This window comes from Centroberyx gerrardi, chromosome 8 (genome assembly GCF_048128805.1).
Source record: "Centroberyx gerrardi isolate f3 chromosome 8, fCenGer3.hap1.cur.20231027, whole genome shotgun sequence".
In the NCBI taxonomy this organism is placed as follows: domain Eukaryota; kingdom Metazoa; phylum Chordata; class Actinopteri; order Beryciformes; family Berycidae; genus Centroberyx; species Centroberyx gerrardi.
Window position 1 is genome coordinate 20,709,784 of NC_136004.1, and position 25,386 is coordinate 20,735,169.

At 43.0% G+C, this 25,386-nt stretch overlaps 1 protein-coding gene across 1 annotated transcript in view; it reads left to right on the forward strand.

The window, feature by feature from the left end:
- fbxl17 (F-box and leucine-rich repeat protein 17) overlaps positions 1-25,386 on the forward strand; it is a 212,169-nt gene that overhangs the window by 137,023 nt on the left and 49,760 nt on the right. The window contains exon 9 of the mRNA XM_071894810.2: positions 11,801-11,877. Within this exon, the coding sequence (XP_071750911.1) occupies positions 11,801-11,877 (77 nt within the window). The remainder of the gene's footprint in view (positions 1-11,800; positions 11,878-25,386) is intronic.

Genomic DNA, 25,386 nt, shown 5'->3' on the forward strand with positions numbered 1-25,386 from the left:
TAATACCTCGCGAGGTGTGATGCTGTAATATTATGATAACACCACCAAGGGAATAGGACAGCATTTAGTGCTGTAAATCAAACGGGAGTATACAGTGATGATATCCAGTAGGTGGAGGTGATGTTGGCTAGCAAAAGACATTGGCTCGGACTATTGGCATTAATCACGGTCGCTGTAGCAGCACTATATACTGTTTGGTTCCATTTTACAGAAATGCTCAATCCATCTTTCCGTTTTCTGTAATAATGGCTTCTCAGAAGTTGCCTGTTTACTGAATTCTTAAAGCTCTCTATTTTTGGTTGCTGATAAAGCAACACAGTGTAATAACACTACTCTTGCAGGTGTTGCTATGGAGACAGTGACCCTAACTGTAAACAGGCAGTGGTCGTGGCCACATCAGTGTAGGGTCGCGAGACACCTGGTCAGAGGTCAAGAGTGGAGTGTCATTGGTGTTAGAGTGAGGATCAGCTCCAGGTCCAGTCAATCTTTACAGATGGAAGAACATTTTGATTGAGGTTGGAAGAAAAACCCTCAAAGACAGACAAAGACTTGATATTCAGGCCTCTAAGCTACACACATTTTCACATTTTCAAGTTGACTCACTGGCGCAGTGCCGTGACCTCATCCTGGTATTATTTGGAGCTCTGTTTTCCTGGAACTACGTTTTCCAACATAAGTGCTGTGTGTGTGTGTGTGTGTGTGTGTGTGTGTGTGTGTGTGTGTGTGGTATTGATGATGGTTGGAGTAGACATGTTGAACTAGTTTCATGGAAGACCTAACGTCTCGTAAAATGATGAGACAGAGTGTGACGCTGTGATCTGGCATAGTTGTGGTCGTACTGAGGTTGTCTCTCGCTCTATCCTTTCTCGTCTAATGCACCCTCTTTCCTCTCAAACTCCTTCTCTTTTCTCTTCCCCTTTTTTTGTGTTCTCTCAGTCCCTTTCTCTCTCTCTCTCTTTCCCTTTCTGTGCCTTCTGTCAACGTGTTTTTCTGTGAAATACACTGTTAGCCAAGGGCTGTCCTAACGTAGCCTACTCATGTCAGAAGCAGTGATCATTTCACTCTCAGTGGAAAACATAAAACATTGTACCTTTTGAGAAAAAGGTACAGCCCCAGTGACAGAAAGTACAACATTCTGCTTCTTTTTTTTTCCAAGTGAGTGCAAAGGAAAGTAAAAGGAAAATGGAGAAGAGTGGAAAGGGGGATGAAGCGGCGCAGGAAAGCACACGTTTTCAGCATTCGATCAGTGACTCTTTCCAGTTCTACATCTACTGCCTCTGCTCTCCCTGAGTCTTTTTGAACAGCGTGAGTCCATTGATCAGGAGCGCGGTCCTGGTGTGTGTGCTGGTGAACCAGTGATTTTAATGAAGCCGAATCCATCTGTCTGGGCTGCAGCGGCAGCGAGGGGCTGTAGCACCCAGAACCCAGCAGCTCATTCGTTCTCAACGGGCGCCGACGTACGAGGCAAATTCAGCGTAATTAAAGCCAGCCTGTGTAATTGAAGTATCCCCCACTTTATCATAGTACCAGGGAAATTACACCCCGCAATATGACTTGTTGGGCCATCCTACAGAATTTGTTGTGGTATATTTCGATGGCCCTCCCTCCTTCCCTCCCTCCCCCCTTCTCCCTTCCTCTTCATATCCATTAGTCTAATGAACACCCTCCAATTTCCTGCCACCGAGACGAACATGCACAGTATTGTTCTCTGCTCTAATGTGCGTGTGTGTGTGTGTGCGTGTGTGTGTGTTTGTGCGTGTGTGTGCACTTGTGCATGTGTGTACTGTATTTGGGCGTGTGTTTGACAGAGAAAGCGAGCAAGAGAGAATGCGCTGGTAAGCTCTCATTAAAATAGATGGTGGTAATCAAAGTGTGGAGCAATTAGCCATGGATGAGTGGGCGGAGGGTGTGCACTGTGTGTTACTGTGTGCTACTGTGTCAGGCCTATTGGTAAACATCGTGATAGTTCACCTCTCTCTGCATGTGGACACAGAGCAGAAGAGTTACGATATTCAGCCCTGAGGGGCATGCTCTCCACAATTTATCACAGTCAGACCGGCTGCTTTCTTTACTGCCTGAACCACGGTTCTGTTATTAGCTGATAGTTATTGGTTATATTATCTGGTCTGGAGAAATGACATTTAATCATAGTGATCCCCTATAGTACAGTTTTAGGCAAGACCTCGGAAAAATAGCAGCCTATTTCAGTGATGTTTTTTATTTTTCCTCCCGCAGTGAAACCGATGTGGAAGGGCGTGTTTTCAAAATGTTTTTTCTCAGGACAGCAATATTCACTCTGTTTTTTAGTCTACAAACCTCATAGTCTACATTTTTTCCCCAGTCCATATGACGTGCCATTAGAGTGACTTGTAAAAGGCTAATGGCAATGCTATAACATACACAGCAAAGAGCTTCAAACAAAATTAGAATTGGCCAGTATAAAATTTTCAGCTTCTGTATTTTAATCTCTCTGAAATTTTACAATGTGTCCCATTATGGACTTTTAAAAATGCCGGCTTAGTTGAATACTTAGGGTTTTTTTTGCTTGGAAAACGATTTGAAACGTGTTTGTGTCCTGCAACATACGTCAACAGTAGCTCAGACTAGTTCAAATAGTGGACGCCATCATCAAATGTATATATATAGCTTTGCAGTTTAGGAGTTATACACAGAATTCTTATCTTGGCCCGCCTGACTGCAACTTTCAGACACAAGAGAGGCAGCAAGAAAGCAGACATATATAACTGTGGTGCTTTATTCCCTACAGTGACCATCTATCATGGGCAACCATCTCTAGACTAACTGTCCGTCTCACATGGGCAGAGATCCACTAAGTTTTTTTTCTTGCACACACACACACACACACACACACACACACACACACTGCTGTGTCAACTCAGGCCAGAGGCTGTAAGTCTTATCACCATCTGCCACGGGGCAGTGCTCATCTTCTCCTGAGTTATGTTGTTGTGTTATGGCTGCAGCGGGCTGACAGCGGAGGCGGATAGGGGCATGGCGTCGCTTCACAGAACCCCACTGTTCATTTACAGACGAGTATCTGGCCTGCATGTCCTCTGGGAAACGGCTTACACGGGACCGGAGAGGGTTTGGGGAGAGAGAACCCGAGAGGGAGAGTGAAGAGTTATCAGAGATCCATGTTGTGCGAGCGACGTCAAGCCAGTTTGGTTTCCGCTGGCAACCGAGAAGCTGCCTCAGAATGCTGTTTGTGCATGTGCATCACGAAGGCCTGTCAGCGTTGGCAAGGCAACGGGCTGTCCATTTGGATGAGCTTCAAGTGAATAACTGCCACTTAACCTCGCAAAGTGCTTTGTTGGCTTTTCCCTCTGTTTTTTGATGGACAAATTGACTGTTTTGTGACTGACACTTGTTTTTGTAAATGGTGAAGTTGTTTTCTGATATTGTACTTAATAAAGCCACGAGTTTACAGGTCCGTTTATATCCATATTTCTCCTTTGAGTTCTTGTTTATTATAAAGGTATACCACCAGAGCTGTTAAATGACCATTGGCTCACAACAGGACTCTTGCTGTTTCCCCAAATTGGAGCTGTTGCAACTCAGTGAAATGCTAGAGGGATTTTACCCTGCAATCACTGTGTGCTTCCAGCAGGAGAAAATGCTTCTAGCATTTGAAGAGCTCAACCTTCACTGAGGATGAGATGAGACAGCGGCACTCATACGGGTTCTCAGTGGTTGTGCTTTCCATAGCTGTGTTGGCCAGCAGAGTGTATTCATTCAGGGCTTGCCTCTTCTTTCCCAGACAAACAAAAGGCGCAGGTTGGACAGGAAAGCTGAGGATGATGGGCATTTATGGCTCCAGTTATGACCCCATCGGCACATTTTTGAGCGGGCCGATGACAAGCCGCTGGAATGGCCTGCCGTTTAGCAGAGCCGTTTGAAAACATGATTAACGGTGGTGGAACACAATAGGAATGTGATTCTCATTTGAGCGGTGGGTACTGCAGGCTAGCCTGGGAAATCATCCAGGCCCTAATTGCTGCAGCAGACCCTGTTTCAGACGGCTGGAAGGTACGCATATACACACACGCACACGCATGCACACACACACACATGCAGACACACACCCGCTATACAGATAGGGATAGATACTGTATGCTATAGCCATGGCCAGTGGATCAGTAATATTTTATTATAACATGTTCTATCGTAAAAAGAGATATATGAATTTCAGCTCTCCCTGTCAAGGCTTCATTTAAGGAGCCAGTGAATGGAGGCATTTTTTTTTTTTTTATTCTCTCTTTCTCAGAGGTCTTTTTTTTTTAGTTTATCTGATTTTCTCTGTGGTCTGGTTGTTTTTCTTAATAACATCTTTATTAAGGGAGAATACCAGTGTCATTTTGAGTTATAGCCCATTTACTACTGTCTACACCTAGTTTACATTTCCCCCAATCTTTTTGCAATGCATGCTGGATGTAATTAGGTTTTTTTTTTTTTTAAATTTCCATGGCTTCATTTTTTCCTCCTTTTTAATACATATTTTCCTCGTTTACGATGAACTGCTGTCCCAGCTAACAAAGACCCCCTAAATAAAAAGACATGGATGTGAAAATAAGGTTTTCTAACGCCAGCACATTCTTGAGGGATTATTTCCTGGCGGACACTTCCATTTCTTCCTGTGGGTGTCAGGTGATTGACAGTAAACAGAGCGTAACGTAATGCACGCATTGATATGAAAACACTCATCATGGGCAGAATGAAATGACGATTAAACAGAAACTTTGACAAAACCAAATTAAGGCTTCATGTTTACTGTGATTGATTATCTAGCTAAGGCAATTTTCAAGTCCGTGGAAGTTGTTTTTCATATTGTACAAGAATGAATGGCAGCAAATGACTTCTTCTGAAGGGAGGAAAATGAGCACCAATACTGAATGAGCTGAACTGATGTTTGTTTGAAGGCACAATTTTAATTATACCTCATACCTTTTATTAGCACAACAGAAAAGTACTCCACGGCCACATGTATTGTCAGGGGTTTAGAGATTTTCCAAAGCAATGAACATAGCTCTTTTCACTGTCTTTCGATAAAACCTGCATCACTCCATTTGAAAATTGTTGCCTTTCCTCAGTATGGAGAATAGTTGCTTATCGAAGGGCTCCTTTGGGGTATTGGATATTTTTATGTCCGTTTATATTAGCCCAATGAAAAGAAAGTCTTAAAGTTTTTTTTTTTGTCTAGAGAATTCCAGAAACTCAGTGTTGCACGTCGCCTGTGGAAGCTGAACCTCCGCTCCTTTCGACTCGTGTATGGATTTACGGGCAGTATAAAGAAAATTTACAGCAAGAATCATTTTGCAAGAGCGTTTTCCTCATAAGTATAAACCCCTCTCTTCCCCTGCTCTCCTCCCCTCCGCTGCTCCGCCCCTCCATTTCATTAAGTCTAAAGACAGCCGTGGAACCCTGAAGCCTCGTCTGTCACCACCGCTGCCTCCTCCTCCTCCTTTTATGTTTTCAACCTCTCCCTAGACCTTCAACCGCTTTTCTTTATACATTTCATGCTTACTTTCTTTCTTTTTCGCCCTCTTCTCTCGAAAATCATCCATTTCTATTTCCCTGCTCCTTTTGTGTGGCTAGACAGCCGTGTAATTGCGGGCCGTATGAGGGGGGGGTGGGATGAGATGAGTCCTTATGTTGGTCGGCACCGCGCTACTGTACCTACCTACAGCCATTCTCTCAGCACCGTCTTTGTTCCTGCTCCATTGTGATTGGCTAGCTAAAGAGAAGCGCTACACATGTCTTTTGGCTGGATGACTGTCTGCAGTCTTTGTGATAAATGTGGACCTCTGTTTCTCTCAAGTATTGTTACTATTCTTCCTCTTGCTGCCTGTCTGCTTGGATACCTCTGGCTGTGCTGCAAAAAAGAAGATTAGCTCCACTTCTGAGAAACGCACGCACGCACTCAGACAGACAGAGGCAGGCACGCAAGCACAAACAACACACACTAAGATGCACACGCACACACACACACACACACACACAACACATACTCACATGGTTCTTTCTCCCTCTCTCCTTCGTCCTACATCTCTTTGTTGAGCCTTGCTGTAGAGTTGCTGCCATGTATATAGCCAGTAAAATCCATGACTAGACATGTTTCCATTAGGAGGCTGGACTTGTATGTTTGGAAGTCCCCCCATGTTCCACTGCTGCGGTTCCCACAGACAGCGTTTTACTAGGGATCCCTTTTTATGACAGAAATTTACAAGTTTTCACATCAGTGGTGACGTGTTGGACCAATGCGAAATAGTCGTTGATGCATTGTGGTAAGGAACAAGATGTTTAAGGACAAAGATTATGCGATGATGAATTTATTACTGGATCACTTTCAATGGATGGATGCAAACAGCAGATGTAATACTAAAAACAATATAGTTTTAATTAATTTTTCACTTTTACTTAATTTTTTATCAACCAGATGCCAGTCAAAAAGGACTGAATGAATAGAGAACTATAGAAATTATTCAATTGACATGAATTGTATAAATTACTAATTACCATTAGTAATTCATGGAATCTGTAATGTATGACCATCAGAAAAAGGTTCCTAGCAGAGATATTGAGTTTGATCAGAGAGTGAGCTGGGATCAAGGACTGATCACTGGGCTTTGTCGAGGCTTGACCTCTGGTTGTGCAACACACACACACACACACACACACAGACACAGACACACACACACACACACACACACACACACACAAAACACAATCAAAGGCTAGTGGTCCTGTGAGGGGAGCTACAAGTATAGAGCTCTGATAAAAGCAGTATTTTGTTGGTTGGTTGATGAGTCCCAGTCTGAGCTAATCCTCTGTTTTTTTTCTTTCTTCGTGTTTTCACACGCTGGCCAAGGCTATCAAAGTGGCCATATATAGTAGACATACAGAGAGTCATTTTCGAGAAGTGCTTTGATAGCTGTCTGTACACTGAATGGCCAAGAAGTTGGTGACTCACTAGAGAGTTTCACACTGTAAAGATGAAGGTGAGGCTGAACTTGCTACCTTGGCCTTGACTTGAAAGTGTATTGTCTGGTTTTTAATACTTGTTTTCAGACATGATTTGATTTACTGGAATACTGCTGCTATGCATTAATTCTCTTCTACCATTTCCCTTATTTTGTAGAAAAACATCCCTAGTTCAAAAGATTGACTGTAGCTCCTCACAGTTACCGGTATAAAGAAACATTCTTTATACTGATGCTCCTCAATGTGAATAACAAATAAGCTGGGCTTTTCAAAAGCAGCATGATTTGCATCTTTTTCAGAGACCGGTTTTCTTTTCACTGACAAAGCCATCTACTATATAGAGATTAACACAAATGAAATCAGCAAGGCCTCAGTAGTTTAAACACTGATAGAATATCCAATGAGCTAATATTGCTGGCTAATGTTATTAACTATACAAGCAGATGTTTAGCAAATATGGTTTATGGGCAAATTTTAACTCCAGTAAATAAAAAATGGAATCACTCGTTGCTTAAAAAACGTTTTAGTCCCCTCAATCAATGCATTCCACTTTAATCTACAAGATTCTCTTTGTCATATTGTTGGGTCTCATTTAAATGTGAAGTCCCTGGAAAATGCTTCATTAATCAGCAAGATAAATTAGCTGTTATGTCGCTCCCATGGTTTCAAAGTAACATGATTGAGTTTCATTCCTGAAAACTCCAAGAGAAAAACAATTAAGTATAAACAACACAAATAAATAATGTTTTTCTCATGATAATATGAAAATATATAGCTCCACCTGGCTATTTCAGGTGTTTGGGAGAGATTAATACATTATTAATTAATTTTGGGAATACTCCACATAATGTTAACTAAACAAAGCGTCCATCCATTTCAGCCAGAAAACATTTTATATCAGTAAAGACCAACTCTTTTTTTTTTATTTTTATTTTTTTTTAGAATGATTCAGCCCCTTCTTCACTTATACTAACTGTTACAGTTGAACCAAGGCTAAACTGCTTGGCAAACAGCATCAGTTGGCTGGCCATAGCAAAAATTTTAAGATGGTTTAGGGCTTAGTGAGATCCTCAAGGTCCAGTGCTCAGGGTGCTAAAGTTCATCATTCAGTCATTTTATATAGACAGCGAGTGCATGTGTGTATGATTTTGCATGTGTGAGAAAGCGAAATTCCCCCGAAATACTGTGTGCGCCGAGGACCAAAGTTTGATTTTGTTTGTGTGTGTGACTGTAAGAATGAGATGGAAAGAGAAGTGACAGGTTTACTGTTTACCTCTAGCTGTTTGTGCTGACAGCACGGTGACAGCGAGCCAAACACACACTGACCCCCGATGAGGCTCGCTCCCTTGTTCCTCTCTCCTGCCTGCCGGTTACAATAATCGCTTAAACATGCAGTGCCTTTAGTTGTCATGGAAACAGTTTTATTGCCATTTTATTGGAAAAAGTGGCCTTGAGCTGTATATTGGCGAGCTACATAACTATAACAAAATGCCTTCGCCGGACTGTTTTATGCATCAATAACATCCTGAAGACCTTCCTCATTCCTTCCTTCCCTCTTCATCAGGGCAGCAGAGACAACTTCCCCGCCATCTGTCTCCCTTATCCTCCCATCATCATCATCATCTACTCCCCATCTTCTCCCACTCCATCCTCTTGCTCATTTTTCTGTCATTGCTTCTCATCATCCTCATTATCCTCTCCCTCAACTTACCCTTCGTTCTTATCGCCCTATACTGCCTGCTTCCTCCCCTCCTCCCCTTATCCCTTGTCTCCACTCCTCCTCCGCCTCCTGTTCACCATGACAACTTCTTCCTTCACTGTTTCCCCATCTTCTCACACTTTACCATCATTTCCCTCTTTCTACCTCTTCCTCTTCTCTCTTTTTTGTCTTCCTCGTCCTCATCATCCTCCTCTATCATCACCACTGACATCAGCAGCAGCTACATCCTCCTCTCCTCATCCTCCACCCATTTTCTCCTGCCTCCTCCTCATCTTCTCCATCTCCATCCTTCTGTTCCTCACCGTCCTCTGTATCCTTCTTTCTCCTCTTCATCCTTCTCCTCTGTCTCCTTATGCTCCACCTCATCCTCCCTCCTTCCTCTCTTTCACCATCCACCCCTCCCGTTTCCAGCAGCAGCAGCAGCAGCAGCAGCAGCTTCTCCAGCTCGACCAGATTGCCACGCCGCGGACTTGCTCTCTGCTCTGCATCCTAATGTTCCCTTCCCGTCGTGCGCTCCTGTAGCATCCCCCTCGCTCTAAACGCTCAGTATGTGCAGCATGTCCAGCCGGGCCTTTTGTCACAGGCGCTCTACATTATTGAAAGCGAGTGGATCACTAATTCATGTCAGCTGAGCCGTGCGGGGCGGAGGTGCGGGGTGCTTGTTGCTTCGCGATACGGGGCGGGGGAAGGCCTTTCATGTGGCACGAACCATGCCTTACCCATCACATCCCTCACCTCCGCTCTGTCCTCCCTCGTCTCCTCCGCTCTGTCCTCACTCCCCTCCTATCCTCCCTTTTCACCTCACTCATCATCCTCCTCGTCCCCTCTTCTTTTTTCTCCCTGTTCTTCTTAGCTCCATCGATCTCCCACGATGTAGCCGCCCTCTCTCTCTCTGTTAAACCCTAGCTACTGTATAGCCATTCCCACTCCCTCCGTTTCCTCCTGTACTCGCTCTCCCTCTCCCCTCCCTCCCTCGTTCCTTGATGTTGATTCTAATTGCTTTTGCTCCGACCCTGGGGACCTGGGCACAGTGTAACAAGCTCCCAGAGGAAGCATCCCGCCTCGGCCTTCATCGCTGCATCCCTGCATCGCTCCATCCTTTTTATCTGTTTTCCTCGCTGACTCTTCCCAGCGCATTCATTCGTTAGCAGCACTAATGCTGTAGCCCCGAGACACACAGCGGGATATTCTGATCCTGCCGGCTTAACTGAATCTAATCTCAGGCTGCCCACTGGACACGGTTGCGTCAGAAATGACCAGTCGCAACAGGTCTCTCTCTTCTTCTTAGAGTGGACCTTAACCCACTTATTTTTACTTTTTAGAGTAGGCCACAGAGAGAGAGGGAAGGAGTAATTTTAATCATTTGGAATGATTTTTTGTGCCTGGGATGCAGAGCAAGTGCTGTGTGGAAGAAGGGATGGAGGGCAGGATGGAGGGGGAGGCAGGGAGAAAGAGGGGAATATGCATGGAGAGGCGGCGAGAGAGAATGGAAAAGTAGGGGAAAGGAGAGACAGATAGCTCTGAGAGGCCTGCAGGACCACAGCGACCGAAATGCAATAGAAAAGGTGAAATATGAGGATGCGGCCCAGTGAACTAAAGCAGATGGGCTAGTGCGAATTTTAACGGCTTTGGCTTCACTCAGCGCTGGAATAAGGATTGGAATTTAGAAACATGACACACATTTTAACTTTCTCTCTCCAGCATTTTTTTTTCCCCCTCCTCTGATCCTACGGTGTGACATGTCACACATCGAGTGACATCCGTAAATATTCTTATTCTTGTGCGTGCGTGCGTGTGCGCGTGCGTGTGCGTGCGTTCATGTGGGTGTGCATGGATGCGTGTGTGTTACCTTGAACGAATCCTGGAGAAATGCAGGGGGATAAAACAAACATGAGCCTACACGACCTGATTTGTTCCAGCGCGTGAGGAAATTTCACTGTATTGAATTCCCTGTAGATCTACATTCTATTTTCACTCCTGTTGTGAGGATGCAGCGTAAACAACATGAAAAAGAAAAACCCCAAATTCTCCGAAGAAGTCCTCACACATCATGCACACCCTATGTTGATATAAGTCAGAGATATGAACAATGCATTTCAGAATAAAGCTTTGTTGTCAATCATATTGTCAGAAAGTGCACGAGCGCGCTGCACATTCTTAGATAGCACAAGAACAAACACCGCAATCTTGTTCCCGTCTTCACTTGACACAGGTAAAGCTCAACGATAGAAGACAGCTAAACATCACAGGGTTTTTTTCCTCCGCTTTTAATACACGTGAGAGCCGTGTGTGTGTGTGTGTGTGTGTGTATTTGTGTGTGTGTCTCATACAATATTCATAATAGAACACCAGCATAAAGATCAAAAATTTTTTCCTGAAGGTTAATGGGTCAAATGCGTTGATCAAAATCTAGTTGTTGCACACACTCCACTCATTAGAGGCATTTAAAGGGAATCATTTGATACAGATACTCTGATCTCCCCCCTGGCCCTCCCTTGTGTATACACACTCTACACACACTCTCTCTCTCTTTCTCTCTCTCTCTCTCTCTCTCTCTCTCTCTCTCTCTCTGGGCCTGTGGGCCCAAGCGCTGGGCTGAATGCAGATTGTCCTCTTTGAAGTAAGCAAGCTTACTATATGCACACACACACACGCACACACACTCTCTCCCGCTGCGTTAATGCAGGCCTCTTTAATCAGATCAGGTGTTTAATTATTAATGTGTGTAAGCGTTAAGAGAAGTAGAGGCAGAATATCTGAACAGTTATGACCCTGCAGCTGTACTGTTTAACCTTTACTGGGGAATAGTCCCGCGTGCGTTAGTGTGTGTGTTTGAGAGAGAGAGAGAGAGAGAGAGAGAGACAGAGTGACTGTGTGACTGTGTGTGTGTGTGTGTGCATTCATATCAGTGTTTTTGAGATGGATCAAAATTGCCTTTAACCAAACAGTGAAATGCATTACACACAAAGGCCTCAGGTAACACTTTAAACATCTGCTCTCTCTCTCTCTCTCTCTCTCTCTCTCTCTCTCTCTCCATCTCTCTCTCTTGCACTTTCTCTCTCTCTCTCTCTCTCTCTGCAGGTGTGTGGAGATCATTGCCAAGGAGGGAAGAAGTCTAAAGGAGCTCTATCTGGTGTCTTGTAAAATCACAGACCACGGTATGGTACTTTCAATCACTGTTCCTTTGTTACAGTCAGCCTCCAACATTAATTTCCCTGGTAACCCACAGTTACGACCATTACTCAGAAGTCATTTCATGTTATGGCTCCCCCTTATTGAGATTTCCAAACAGTAAAAAATATTATTGAAAAGTTTGACACGGAACAAAATAATGTTAGCTGGATCTTATCAGTGTAGTTCATACGCTCGTAGTTAGAAAGTCTAACTTTTGGGTGGAAAATTTCAAAATTGAAGTAAGTGAGTGGCATCTCTATGGCTACTGGAAGAAGACGATTGTGCTGGTTGACTGTTTGTGAAATTCATATGTTTGAAGAAGTGATAATTCTACTGAAGTGAATTATTGTCACCTCAGTGGAAATATTGTTTTAGATGTATGTTGTGAATTTGTAATTGGATGTATTTGTATCGCCTGACAGTCGACATACATGGCATTTCTCCCCCAGCGTACAGGCAGGCAGCCTTTATTTCCCTCTAGCGTCCTCTCCCTTTGAACTTGTTTACTCTGCCTTGCTCCTCTGCCTCATTTCATTCTGCCGTATCCTTTGCCGTATATTTGAGTCATGTATAAGCTACAGTACAATACACAGTTGGTGTACCTTTTGCACTGAAGCATCGGGAATGCTATGCTGACTATACAGTAAAATGCTGCAGACACAGTTACGTGCATGAATTATGTGATTCTGTTTGTGTCTAAGCCTGTGTGCCTGTTTGTGTGTTTGAATTTCATTTGTGTGTGTGTGTGTGTGTGTGTGTGTGTGTGTAGATGCACAAAAAACCCTTTATCTTATTTCTTTGTGCTGTTTGTGTGTGCAGGTGAATGTGTAAATACATGAGTTGCCATTTGCTGCCACCCTCTATGAGTTACAGTGGCAATAATCACCTAACCTCTCCCTTTTACTGTGTGTGTGTGTATGATGTTACGTTGTGTGTGTGTGTGTGTGTGTGCGTTCACTGCAACTGAACTGTGGTGTTTGATTAATGACTCCAAGATCACAATAGTACATTAAACCAGGAATGCGCAGCACCGCCCCCCACATATCCCTCTCTCTCTCTGACCGTTTTGACCAAGATGAATTGGTGATATCTGATCTTCTTCCTTCACTAATGACCCCTCTGGCCCTCGCTGGATGATGATGGGGTGTGTATGTGTGTGTCCGTGGATGTGTGTGTGTGTGTGTTTATGTCCTTCCATGATAGAGATGCTTGTTGTGGGAGCTCCGCGCTCTAACAGAATGATTGGTGGATTTCCTGCTTCGGTCTCTGATAAATTGAATAACAGAAATGAGATTTTACATCTGCCAAGCTGGCCCCCGTATTTTTCCGCCCATCTCCTGTGCTAATTATTTTTATTAATGGCCTCTCTGAGTGCATTTGAGATGTCCACAAGCCTCTTACGTTTGAGTGTTCTGTTTTTCCCCCGGCTTTCTCTTCCTGTGTGATTTTTATAGGAGCTTTGAGGACAGACAGGGGGAAACAGACAGACGGACTTGGATGAGAGAGCGAGAGCGCTAGGCAACATGTAATTTTACTCGGGTGCAGATGGTTTTTGAGATTATTTTGTGAGGTAGAAGACACAAAAGGAAAAAGCAAGGGGCAGAGCTTTTTTGGCATAATGATCCTACTGAAAGCCCCATTAGTGCTTTTCAACAAAACATCTACCTAACCTTTTCTCTCTGAGCCTCATTCATCAAACAGCACGCTAACAAATTAGCTCAAATAACATTTCGGCTGTAATTAAAGCAATATACAGTCATGTAAAATATTTGGCTTGCATGTTTCATATAGTTTCATTAGTTTTTACCTTGCACTTCAACACCTTTCATCATTTTTCACACTTGAGAATAGTGATAGATGATGCCCAGTGGTCCTACTGAAGTTATTATTAGCCCTCTACAGCAAAGCAATCTGCCCAGATTTGCTCTCTCTGTCATTCCACACACTGTTTTCTGTATTCTATCTAACCTGTGTACACATTCTCTTTTCTTACCTTTTCCTGAAATCTTTCTCTTTTTTTCCTGACGGCCTCACAGAAACATACACACACACACACACACACACACACACACACACACACACACATATACACCAACACTATAATATACACCCACGCACCAAGATTAAGAATTCTATGGAGGCAGAAAATTGAAGAACAGAACCTGCGAAAGCACTCTTACTCTGAAAAGAGAACAAAACAAAGAGATGAGAGCGAACAAAGGAATGAGAGGAGACTGACAGACGTGGAAATGTATGGAGACTCAGCTGAAGGAACGGGAACCTTTGGCGGCTGTGGGGAAAGTAAATGGTTTCAATATTTCAACTCTGTTTCATTCCCAACCATCAACATAGACTTAGTCAGTTTTTTTACCTCCCATCTCCCCCACCTCACTACCACCTCTACTTTGTTCCTATACAGAATTGTTGCACAGTGTTGCATAGATTTTTGACACAGTGTTTGACAAAGTTCAAAGCAGGCAAAGAAACACAAATCCATCAACCTTTTGCCTTTTATTCTTGCTGTCAAACTGTCAAAGCTAAAATTCTGGTTTATTTGTGTCAGTCAGAAATCATGATTATCAGAAATTAGCATTGGTGTATTACCCATTATCAGTGTATTTGTGTTCATAGTAAATGTTGAATATCAATAAAACTATTCAAACTACTACCATTCAACTATTTAAGACACTATTTCCCAGTGAGAGATAAGTACAACACTTACAAATAGAAAGAGCTGTTGTGTCACTGGCATCCTCAAGTACTTTTTACTTTAAACAGTTGTGAGAAGGTAATCAACTTGCACTGACATGACATTTCATCTATGTCTTGAAGTAGAGTTTCCAAGCTGAGAAACTATACAGAGCCATCATTGTCTGTAACTGATGTAATGAGCGTACTTCTGTCAAAACAGGATTAACTCTTGACTCAAACTTTTCATGTATTTACACCAAGGTCAGTGCAATTTAGTGGGCTAGGTAGCTAGAGTTGTAACAACTGAAAACTCATTCTACCCTTTTAGAAAAACAAACCACAAGTGCCTCTTCCAAGAATGTGTGCAGTTATCCCACTTTCTGTGTATTATTATAGACATCTTGCTGTAACCCAGAGGTGTGGCTGCCCAAAATTATACTACATAGGACAAACCAGTATGTCTCTTCATATTGTCTTTCATTTCATCTTTTATCTATCGGTATTCCACTTGTGCTTTGTGGGTGTTGCGGTGACAGGGTACACTGGTAACAAGTTTTGTTTTGTTTTTGTGACTGTTAGGCTACACTAGTTAAATTCATTATAGTTTTGTGATAGTGAAGTGTTTTGTTGATGCTCTAATTTCATACCTAATTTCTCTAATTTCAGTATTTCCCTTTCCTATTTCCCTTCACTTGCGCCTTTCCCTACAAAACAGATTTTAAGAAGCTGAAGAAGTGAAGATGTGTTGTATCTTTTGTTGACATTTTGGTGATTGCCAGTATGTGATGTAGATACCTCTGTTATGAGATATTGTTTACCGTACAGCAGTGCAGTCACGGTTATGCGAGCACAGTATATGGAGTATAACCTCATATTCTCAGGCACTTAGAGGATAGTCTGGGGCCCACATGGAGTAAATTTAGTATTGCCCTTGGACTTTATTAAATAATACTCATCTTTTCATATGTGGACCCACCACATGCATGCCCAAGTCCTGACCCATTGTTTAAGAACCCCTAATCTACAGAGTACGCACTTAACGCTGCCACTTTGTAAAGGCCTCCATGGCTGACATCCATAGACCTTTCCAGCACATTTATTATTCATACATTCAGATTTCCTGATAGTTAAGTTGGTGATGGTCTGACTCAGAGATGGTGGGTTGTTGAAACAGATTGCGTCGGTGGTTGAGTTTGCAAAAATCGAACAGAACTCCAAAGTGAAATACTTATCTCTCCTCAAAGTTCAAAGCAAGGAAAGACGGGCCTTTCCAACTCCCTTAAGATAAAGGGGTAAATCCAAATAGTCTGCGATAATGTTAAGAATGAATTAACAAAGGAAATAACACTTGAGAACAATATCTCTTTCTCTTCTACTTGGTTCAGTTAGCTGGCGAGATGCCATGCCTGAAATGACCCAGTTACTTTAAAGTCACAAGAGGCCACGATTGCTCCTTCTTTTAAACTATCCACAGTATGGACAAGGCGTAACAAAATAAAGGACCGGGACCACCTATGTGCCTAATTTCCATTGGCATAAGGATGGTGGGGTCGCAGTTCGCCCACCTCCTCAGCGGAAGAATAGAAGTACCGCTATAGCATTGGTTTGAAAGCTGATCCGGATGAGAAAGCCTTCTAAGCCTCTCTCCCAGTCCTAATCAGATCTCTACGCCAGCACTGTCATCCTCATTGACCGACCCATACACAGCTAGTGGCCCATACTGTATGTTCAGCACACCTGGATGGACAGTGATACCTCTCTCTCTCTCTCTCTCTCTCTCTCTCTCTCTCTCTCTCTCTCTCTCTCCATCTCCTCGCACTCTCACTTTCGCTCTCTGTTCATCTGTGTACGTGTGTGTGTGTGTGTGTGTTGTGTATTCATGTGCATCTGTATGTGTCTTGAATGTTTGTGTGTCTGTGTCTGCGTGTGTGTGTGTATGTGTGTGTATGTGTGTATCTACCTGAGCTTATCTTGTCCCTGGCAGCCCACCTGCTTTATCCAGAGACTAAAAGGGAGACCTTGGGACCTCTGTTCTTTGCGTATGGTAATTCTCCTCTTTCACTCCCTCTCTCTCTCTTTCTCTCTCTCTCTCTCTCTCTCTCTCTCTCTCTCGATCCCCCACCTCGTCAATCCCTGGCCTCCTGTGTACATCTGTGTGAATACAAGATGGAGTGAAAGAGCTATGCAGGAGGAGAGTGTGTATGAGTGTTTTTTTTTTTTTTTTTTTTTCTGATCACAGGGAAGAAAAGGAGCAGCTTTGGATAAGTAATCTGGTCTGCTTTTAGAGGACCCCAAGCAGAGATGCTGAATATAGCACCGGGGAGAAAATCATGACAATGATGGACCCGTCTTCCAGAGTGGCGTCCTTGTGTTATGTTGTTGTTTAAGGAGAGTAAGCTTGTGCATTTAGATGTTTTGCCCATCTGTGTCCATCCATCTGTGAGCTTACAGTGTGTGTGATTTTTGTTGTTTCCACTCTCTTTTCAATTTTCTTTTTCTCTTATTTGTTCACCCCCATCCACCCCTCTCACATTTTTACACTCACCATATCGCTCCCTTCTCTCTCTCTCTCTCTCTCTCTGTCTGTCTCTCTCGCTCTCGCTCTCCCCATCCCTCGGTGAACCCAACATCCCGTTCCCAGACCAAGCCCTTTCCTCTTCTCTTTTCCCCTCTCATCCCTCTTTCCATTCGTCTTTCAGCTCTCTCTTTCATCCGAGGCGGTTTACTCTAAATGTGTTGAACGTTGATAGATGGGGCTTCCCTGCCCCTCCCCTTGGACAGACCCACAAGAATGAAGTATGGGTTTATGTATGTGTGTGTGTGTGCATGCAAGTGTGCATCTGTCACTGCGTGTATGTGTGTGTGTGTGTGTGTGTGTGATTGCGTGCGTGTTTACATACCTGTGTGTGGGCTTGCGTGCGCTTTAACAGGTTTCCGTTGCCTCTGGGGAGTTTTAGATACACACACTCCTCTGTGGTTTTTACAAGCCGAGGTAGCTGAGCATGAAAGTGTCCGAAACAGCACAGTAACTTGTCTTTTTACTATTTGAGGAGTATGAAAATGACATGTAATTTCTATGCTGCCATATACAATGAAACCATTAAGGTAAACTCTAAGCCATGGAGGCATTCTGCTGGCTGTTAACCTTAAGCCAATATTCAATCCCTTTATTCTGCAGCGTGTGGCAGATTGATGTACAGATCCACCCCTTGAATATCAGTTTTTTGCAAGGCCATGACGGTTTGATGCGGTGCCTTATTAAAATGCCATGCAGAGCTTTACTTTCCTGATACATTAACCTCTGGAATTCAGTACACAATCACACAATATTAGGTTCGCTGTGATAGAGAAATTTGAGGGGAATTAAAGTGAGATGTTTAGTAATTGTGTTATCATATGGCATGATGAAACCACATTACCGTATGGTAACGATGTAAAAGGCCATAGCTTTTCTGCACTAGCTATTCTCATACATTAACCTTTCCCTGTCTCTCTGTGTCTCTCTCGGTCTCACTTTCTCTCTCTTTCTGTCTGTTTATCTCTCTCTCTCTCTTTCTCTCTCTCTCTCTCTGAGTGTTTGTGTGTCTTTCCCTTCCATCTTGTTTGTTTACAAAGCAGTTATTCACCACCATACGGTCTAAGTGCTGTGAAACATAATGTGATGTAAACTTAGATAGCGTAATAGCTTGTTTGCTCCTCTCTGCCTGGCGTTCAGTAGGTAAATAATGTAACTCTAAAAGCAGTCGATTAAAATGCGCAGAGCAGTATGGCAGATTTATGCTGGCTGCTAAGGGGAGCAAGTCAATAGACAATCTTTGTCTGTCTGTATCACTCTGTGTGTGTGTGTGTGTGTGTGTTTATGTTGAGTGGTAGAAAGGGTACAGTTTCAGGGGTTGCGGTATAGCGTGGGTAGATCTATTAATGTTCTATGTAGAAGTGTATACAGTAGAGTTTACACAAAGGGTTGCTGCAAGGCCAGTCCAGACCGGACAAACTTGTTTTATATTCCAGTCTCAGTGACATCTTGGCAGAATCAGTTTTTGTTATGTTTTATGTAATTTACACATTTCAGCACAGGACCCGAATGACAAATATGACTTTCAATCATATTGCTTCTCTTGTCATGTGGGGGCCGACAAATTGGTCATGATCCATATTTTAAGAAACCAAAAGAAACAACTGTAAACCTCTAAATCTGTTGGAAACAATTCATGGAGCAATAGCACAGTCTATTAAAACAATGAATAGGTCAATTAGAAATACAATGTATCGGTCAGTTAGAAATAATTTAATAATAGAAACACAATCAAATCTATTAACCTATTGTAACTGCTGGAATTCTATTTATTATTGTCATTAATATTATTTTGGTTTCTCCTCTATTTAGCGCAATAACTCCGCCATACGTTGGTAACTATGTCTCTATTTTGTCACATAGAAACTTCAGCCCATTCCTACCACATTTCACCTAGACGCCTGAAACTTGGAGCATATTGCATTTCCTCAAGCTGTACAAATTTGCCCAGTGACACCCATAGCGTCCGCCAGTTTTGCCCATACAGTCCAGGCCTTTGTCCACCTTGGCCATTGCTGCCATGCAGCCATATTCATTATTGTTATTTTCACTTTACAGGGATAATACATTTGATATGACTGTGTATGGAAAATGAAAAGCAAATTAATGAACAGTGATTTTAAGTGTCTGCGGTCCTTGGTCTTGGAGAGTTTTTTATAATTATTTTTTGTTCCCCTGGAGGCTTGAATGTTGAATGTAGCCAACACAACAGACCTTGATAGGACAATTAGCCAGGTGCCATCCTCCTGACATCAATTCCATTAAGCACAAAGGAATGGAATCGGAGCAGGCCAAGCCCGTGGGCCAATAGCCGTGACCCCCTCCATATCGCACCATGACCCTAAAAATCAGTGGAGCAATATTACACAGGAATAACGCCTCCTAAGCTGTGTGTTTTCTCCTCGAAGGTGGAGAGTGAGACAGAGCTAGAAACAGAGTGGGAGTCTCTGAGAGAGAGAGAGAGAGAGAGAATAACATATGTTGCGTAGCGCTACTGGACACGGTGAGGGTAAAGACTCATAAAGTGGGTTATTATCTCTGCAAATGCACCGCAGGGAAAAGAAGCAGCATTACACCTAGCTCAGAGCTGGACTCCACTACTACTGCAAGACCACCTGGATGCTGCAGTATGAGGTGCTTTTATTTGCTCTGTCTTGTAACCCCTATATAGGAATTAATCCAAATCCAAATACAAAATGGCTGCCAAACAACGGTGGCAAACGGGAGGAGTGAAATCAGGTTAGGGTGAAAGAAAACATATTTTCTTTGTTTTCAAGTGAGCCTTAGCATTTATCTTATAGTCGGAAATGAAATATTCTAAAATGAAGGTGTGAGGTATAAAATAAGGTCATGTACACTACCAGTCAAAAGTTTTTGCTATTTTTCACATTTTAGAATAATAGTAAAGATATCAAAACTATGAAATAACACAAATGGAATTATGTGACCAAAAAAGTGTTAAATAAATCAAAACTATCTTATATTTCTGATTCTTTAAAGTAGCCGCCCTTTGCCTTGATGGAAAGGCAAAGGCTTTGGAAAGAAATCCATACATAGGCATCAACTTCACTATTTATATTTGTCTGAAACACAAATTTAGATCAAAAATAGCTTCAAGATAATGAAAAACATAGTACATTCAATCAGGTGTGTCCAAACTTTTGACTGGTAGTGTACACAGTAGCCTTCTAATAACAAAAGTGTCAATATAGCAACAAAAGTAATGAAAAAATGTTCTGTCTAGCACCAGAAAGGTTTGCCTTTGATTATGACCATGGAATCTCTGCAGAACAGTCTTTTTTTTGTAGAGCGTAAGGAGCACAGCCAGTCTCCCCACCATTTGTAAGTTTGGAAACTTTGTTAGATGATATGTGGGGAAATGGCGAGGGTGACGGGCAAGGTGGGAGCGGAACAGCTCAGAAAGCAGCCGCTCGACAGAGGCAGGACTGGAACCTCCACAGAGGGAAGACATTTAACTGGATGACGGCTGCTCGAGTGCAAAAGTCCACTTCCATAGGGTTCCGATCTACAGATTCTTCGCAGTGTGTAGCTGAGTATATAAGTCTAGATTTCCATTTCCTTGCATCAGACTATGGTGGTATTTGCAGATTGGGGAGCAGCGCAAAGAGGCTGAAATTGAATTAGTTTCCATATATTGTCCTCTCCTCCTCTTTCTCCAGCTAAGCCCTGTGGTCTATCCACTGTTTGCCTTATGGGGGAGAAAAGCGAGGGGGGCTTAAGCTGTGAGGGCTAGGGCTTACGCTGTCTACCATCCTACTGCTCACACACACACACACACACACACACACACACATACGCCCCCTTACTTCAGGGATTACACCCAAGCAAGCCCAGTTTGCATTTACACACACACACACACACACACACACACACACACACGCACACACACACACACACACACTCTATAGATACACTCATACGCACATGCTAATATCTTCCCTCACTCACACTATCACATTTCAGCACAGACACTTTGCCTAACTTTTGGAAAAAATGCTTTAAGCCTCTGCTATTTTAGGCTTAAGTATGTGGAGGGGAAGGATGAGGAGATTACTGTGTGTGTGTGTCTGTGTGTGTGCACGTTCATAATGTAAATGTGTGTGTGATGGGTGTGTCTGTGTGTACGTACTGTAAGTGTGTGTGTGTGTGTGTACACTTGGGGCCAAAGGAGACAATCATGTATCTATGAACTGCTAGATGACAACAAAGCTCTCTGCTCTGGATAGAGATAGTTTTAGTAACAATAGGCCCCATGTGTGTTCATGAAGCTTTGATGTAAATGGTCCATTTGTTCTTCTCTCTTGTCTCTTTATTCTATCTCTCTCTCTCTCTCTCTCTCTCTCTCTCTCTCTCTCTCTCTCTCTCTCTCTGTCTCATCTCAGCCCTGTAGTTCCTAATAACAGCACGCCTTAAGTGTGCCCGTGGGACTCAATAACACCAAGCTGCGTAAGTGTGTAGAAGATGACCCTGTTATTGCTGGCTATGAGGTTTTTGTTTGTAGAAGTGAGACATAGCATTTTCTTATTTTTCTTATTAGGTCCAATGTGAAGACGGAGGGAAATGTTTGTGTGTGTGTGTGTGTGTGTGTGTGTGTGTGTGTGTGTGTGCTCAGATATGACAAGTATTTCTCCAGAGGCGGCATCATATCCTCTGCCTCCCGGTAGCACATATATAGCCAGTGGACAGGTGTAAAATGCTCACTACTGCCATAATGACTTAGAGGCTTCCCTTTCTCTTCATGGTTCTCTCCTATTATTTTCTTGTGCATCGCCTCCATCCTCCTCCCTCGCTCTCTCGCTCTCTCGCTCTCTCGCTCTCTCGCTCTGTCTCTCTCCTCCTCCTCCTCCTCTCTCTCAGGCGTGAATGGAGCTATCCTCCAGGTCACGGGAGTGGTGATGTGAGTTGGTGACCAGGTTTGGGAAGGTGTTTAATAGTAAAAAGCAGCCTGCTGTGGGCTCTATAGTTAGCTTTGGCTCACTCTGATAATATGTGGAAGAGCCCTTTAGGGAAAAGCCCCCTCCTATCGCAGCCTTTTGTTTCCTTTTTTTTTTTATCCCGTTCTTCCATTACTGTTTCTGTTCCTTGTTTGTTTCTTCTGCTCTTGGCTTCTCCTCCTTTTTGTCTATCTAACGTACAGTGGCATCTTGAACAAAAAAACAAAAACTGTGACAGTCTATGGTTTTTTACTGATAATTGAGTGTGCAGTTGTTAGAAGTTCATACTGTACTACATTTTAGTCATTGAAGATCATTTTATTATATTTTTTTAATTCCAGCAGTCCAAACATTTTATTCTCTTGAACAACCTCCATTCCAGACCGACTTTTAGGACACAATAGAAACTCAATTATTCAAGTAGTAATTTTTATATTTGTCACTCTAAGTGCTCCTCTACCATGGGTTGTGGAAATTGAGTCATTTTACTCTTCAATAACCTCTTTCCACACAATCCTTAGTGAGATAAAGATTACCACTGTTATGTGCTTTTGATTACTGTTGTGGAAGATCTTACTTCATTTTGATTTGTCATCTTTCATTCATGTTTTTGACATTTTTGTCATTTTTGCGGCTGATGAGGAAACGCCACGACAGGCCTTAATAAAAATGGCACAGTCTGAAAGATGTTGCAGCAGCTTCACACTTTGAACTGAAGGAAATTGAGAGATACTGTTGTAAATGTTATTAGTGTTGTTGTTGAGTTGTTCTGAATGAAATTTCTGAAATAAATGTTCTTTGTCCAATTAAAAATGTAATGGCAACACAGCAGAAATGGAAGAATAAGAACGCTTATTTCTGTAAGCAATGTATTACTACTGGAATGCTGGGGGCTTTACTTGCTGGAGGGCATGCTCTTCAAATGAGATTTTCTATTCAGTGATGAGGCTGAAAGAATGCTTTATTTTTTAAGCTTGCCACTAGAAGGGCAAGCTTCTAGACATACGTTTTGTAGTTTGCCCAGGAGTTGCCCCTTTCCTCTCTTTCCTCTGTACAGTTGAACTTTTTTTGGAGGGACAGATTCGTCACCATCCGTTTTGTCAGTTAGAGCCGTTCCTACGTTTGTTTTGGGAAAAATTGCGAACACAGAGACAATGGTATGACTCATCATCATAGGATTACGGAAACAAAGATAAAACAGAGGAAGTCTGGTTTAATGTTGGGATGCCTGTAGGTTTTCCAGGTCAGTTTCTGTGACTACTTCTGTGTTCTATTGTATAGTCTTTTTCTTCTTTTGTCTATGAAGTAGCGCTGCTGAACAAAGCCTTCTTGGTATGTTTTCTCCTTACTGTACTTCTGCCTCGCCCACCAAGTGGATGTTCCAAAAAACAGCCCAACAGACAGAAATCTATCCGTCAATAATTCTGTTTGTTTTCTGATGTGTGGCCGCCCCCTTAGCGAAGCCAGGGAAATATGATGGAGAAGAAATGTGGACTTCACAATGGAAGCTTTAGATTTAAGACAATTTTGGATGGCTCTGTGGATAAAACCAATGTTTTATAGAACCTCTATGAAAAGAAAAACAGTGAATATGCCTGATTGCAGATATAATTTTGTTCCTGGGAAGAAAAGGCATTGCATTTAGAGGGCTCAACAAGAGTTGCTCGAGCTACTGTGGCAACTTTTTTTGGAATTGTACCACTTTATTGCCAAATTACACACATCATTTTGCACAAGGCTTCAGACGTCAGCCAATCTCACCAACCACAATACCCCAAATTAACCCAAATTATAAATTGTTGCAGATATGATGCGGAGCGAGATCATTAGGGAAATGGAGGCTAATGGCTTTTCACTCCTACGGTTGATGAAGCACAATGCTTAAAGACAGAGCAAATGACAGTGTTCACTATGTACAAAATCTGGAAATTCAAGAACGGTTCCTTGGATTCATTGATTGTTCATCGAGGTCTAATGCAGAAGGCATGCTCGGTGTTACGATGGGCCTGCTGTCATGCCAGGGAAAGTCAGCGGAGTTCAGCAGAGGATGCAGCAAGATTATCCGGCGGCCATCTTTATCCACTGCATAGCCCACAAGCTAAATTTGGTGTTGGTTGACACTTGCAAATCAACTGGACAGCTTATGCTTTTTTTGCATCATGGAAAGCCTCTACACCTTTTTTTGGCCAGCCCAGTGCACACCATGCCTTCCTGGTGATGCAGAAACAGCTGGGAGCTGTCTGCTTTGAGCGACACACAGTGGGCTTATAGATAGAGTAACGTGTCAGCTGTAAGGGATTCCATGACACCCGTCACAACGACTCCGCTTTCTCTCCCCCCATATCCAGATTTTCGGAGGCTTTCGGTCTGCTGCACCGTGTGGCGAGGGTGGCATTGTGTGTGTGTGTGTGAGTCTGATCATGTTCTATCATGCGCTGTGCATCATCCATGTTGCATTCAAAGCACTCCAGACAAAAGACACCACTCTAGCTCCCGGTGTTCCACAGGCCAGCGTTCAGTGGCTCGTGAATTTTAGGAGTGAATGGGCATGGAGAGAATACATGGAAGGAAATGCTCCCTTTTTGTGAGTTGTGTGTCATTTCTGAAGGGGAGCCCAGACACAAGCGCCCTGTCAGGAGGCCAGCCGTACTCAGTTCCTCCCTTGGCCAGACAGGAGCTGCAGGACCCTGACTCTGAGAGCCCAAACAACAAATGGGGTAGACAGCTCTTCTGTCCCATAATTGACACACTGATGGTAGCATGCCACAATCATTTCTCCGGTGAGGCCATGCAGATGGCAAGGAGTGCAGGTGCTGTCTAATAGTGTGATGCTGATGGTGCTGCAGGACTCGTCCAGCAATACGCCTCAGCACTCTGCACGAGTGCTAAGCTTGCCCACACTGTAATGGTCTTGGGGGGGGGGATTTTATTCCCTCGCCATGGTTTGGATTTATTGTGAAATGCTGTTATATCTTGATATGTTGTGCCTGTGTATTGATAGTGTTAGACAAGAAGCGTAATTCCACAAACTGCTATTGCCTTTTATCTGAAAAAAATATCTTCCCCTAACATGAGACCCAAGCGCTGCCAGTGGGTCTGGCACTGTGTGTTGTGTCAAATGTTTCTGTCCTGTGCATCACGGTGCAACAGTTTTATTCAGCAGCACTGTATGTGTGAACTGCCTACACTCCTCTACAGCTACAATAGGCAAACTTTAATATTTTCCAATCCATTGTGAAAGAACACATGCTCAGCCATATGTTGTCACAGTA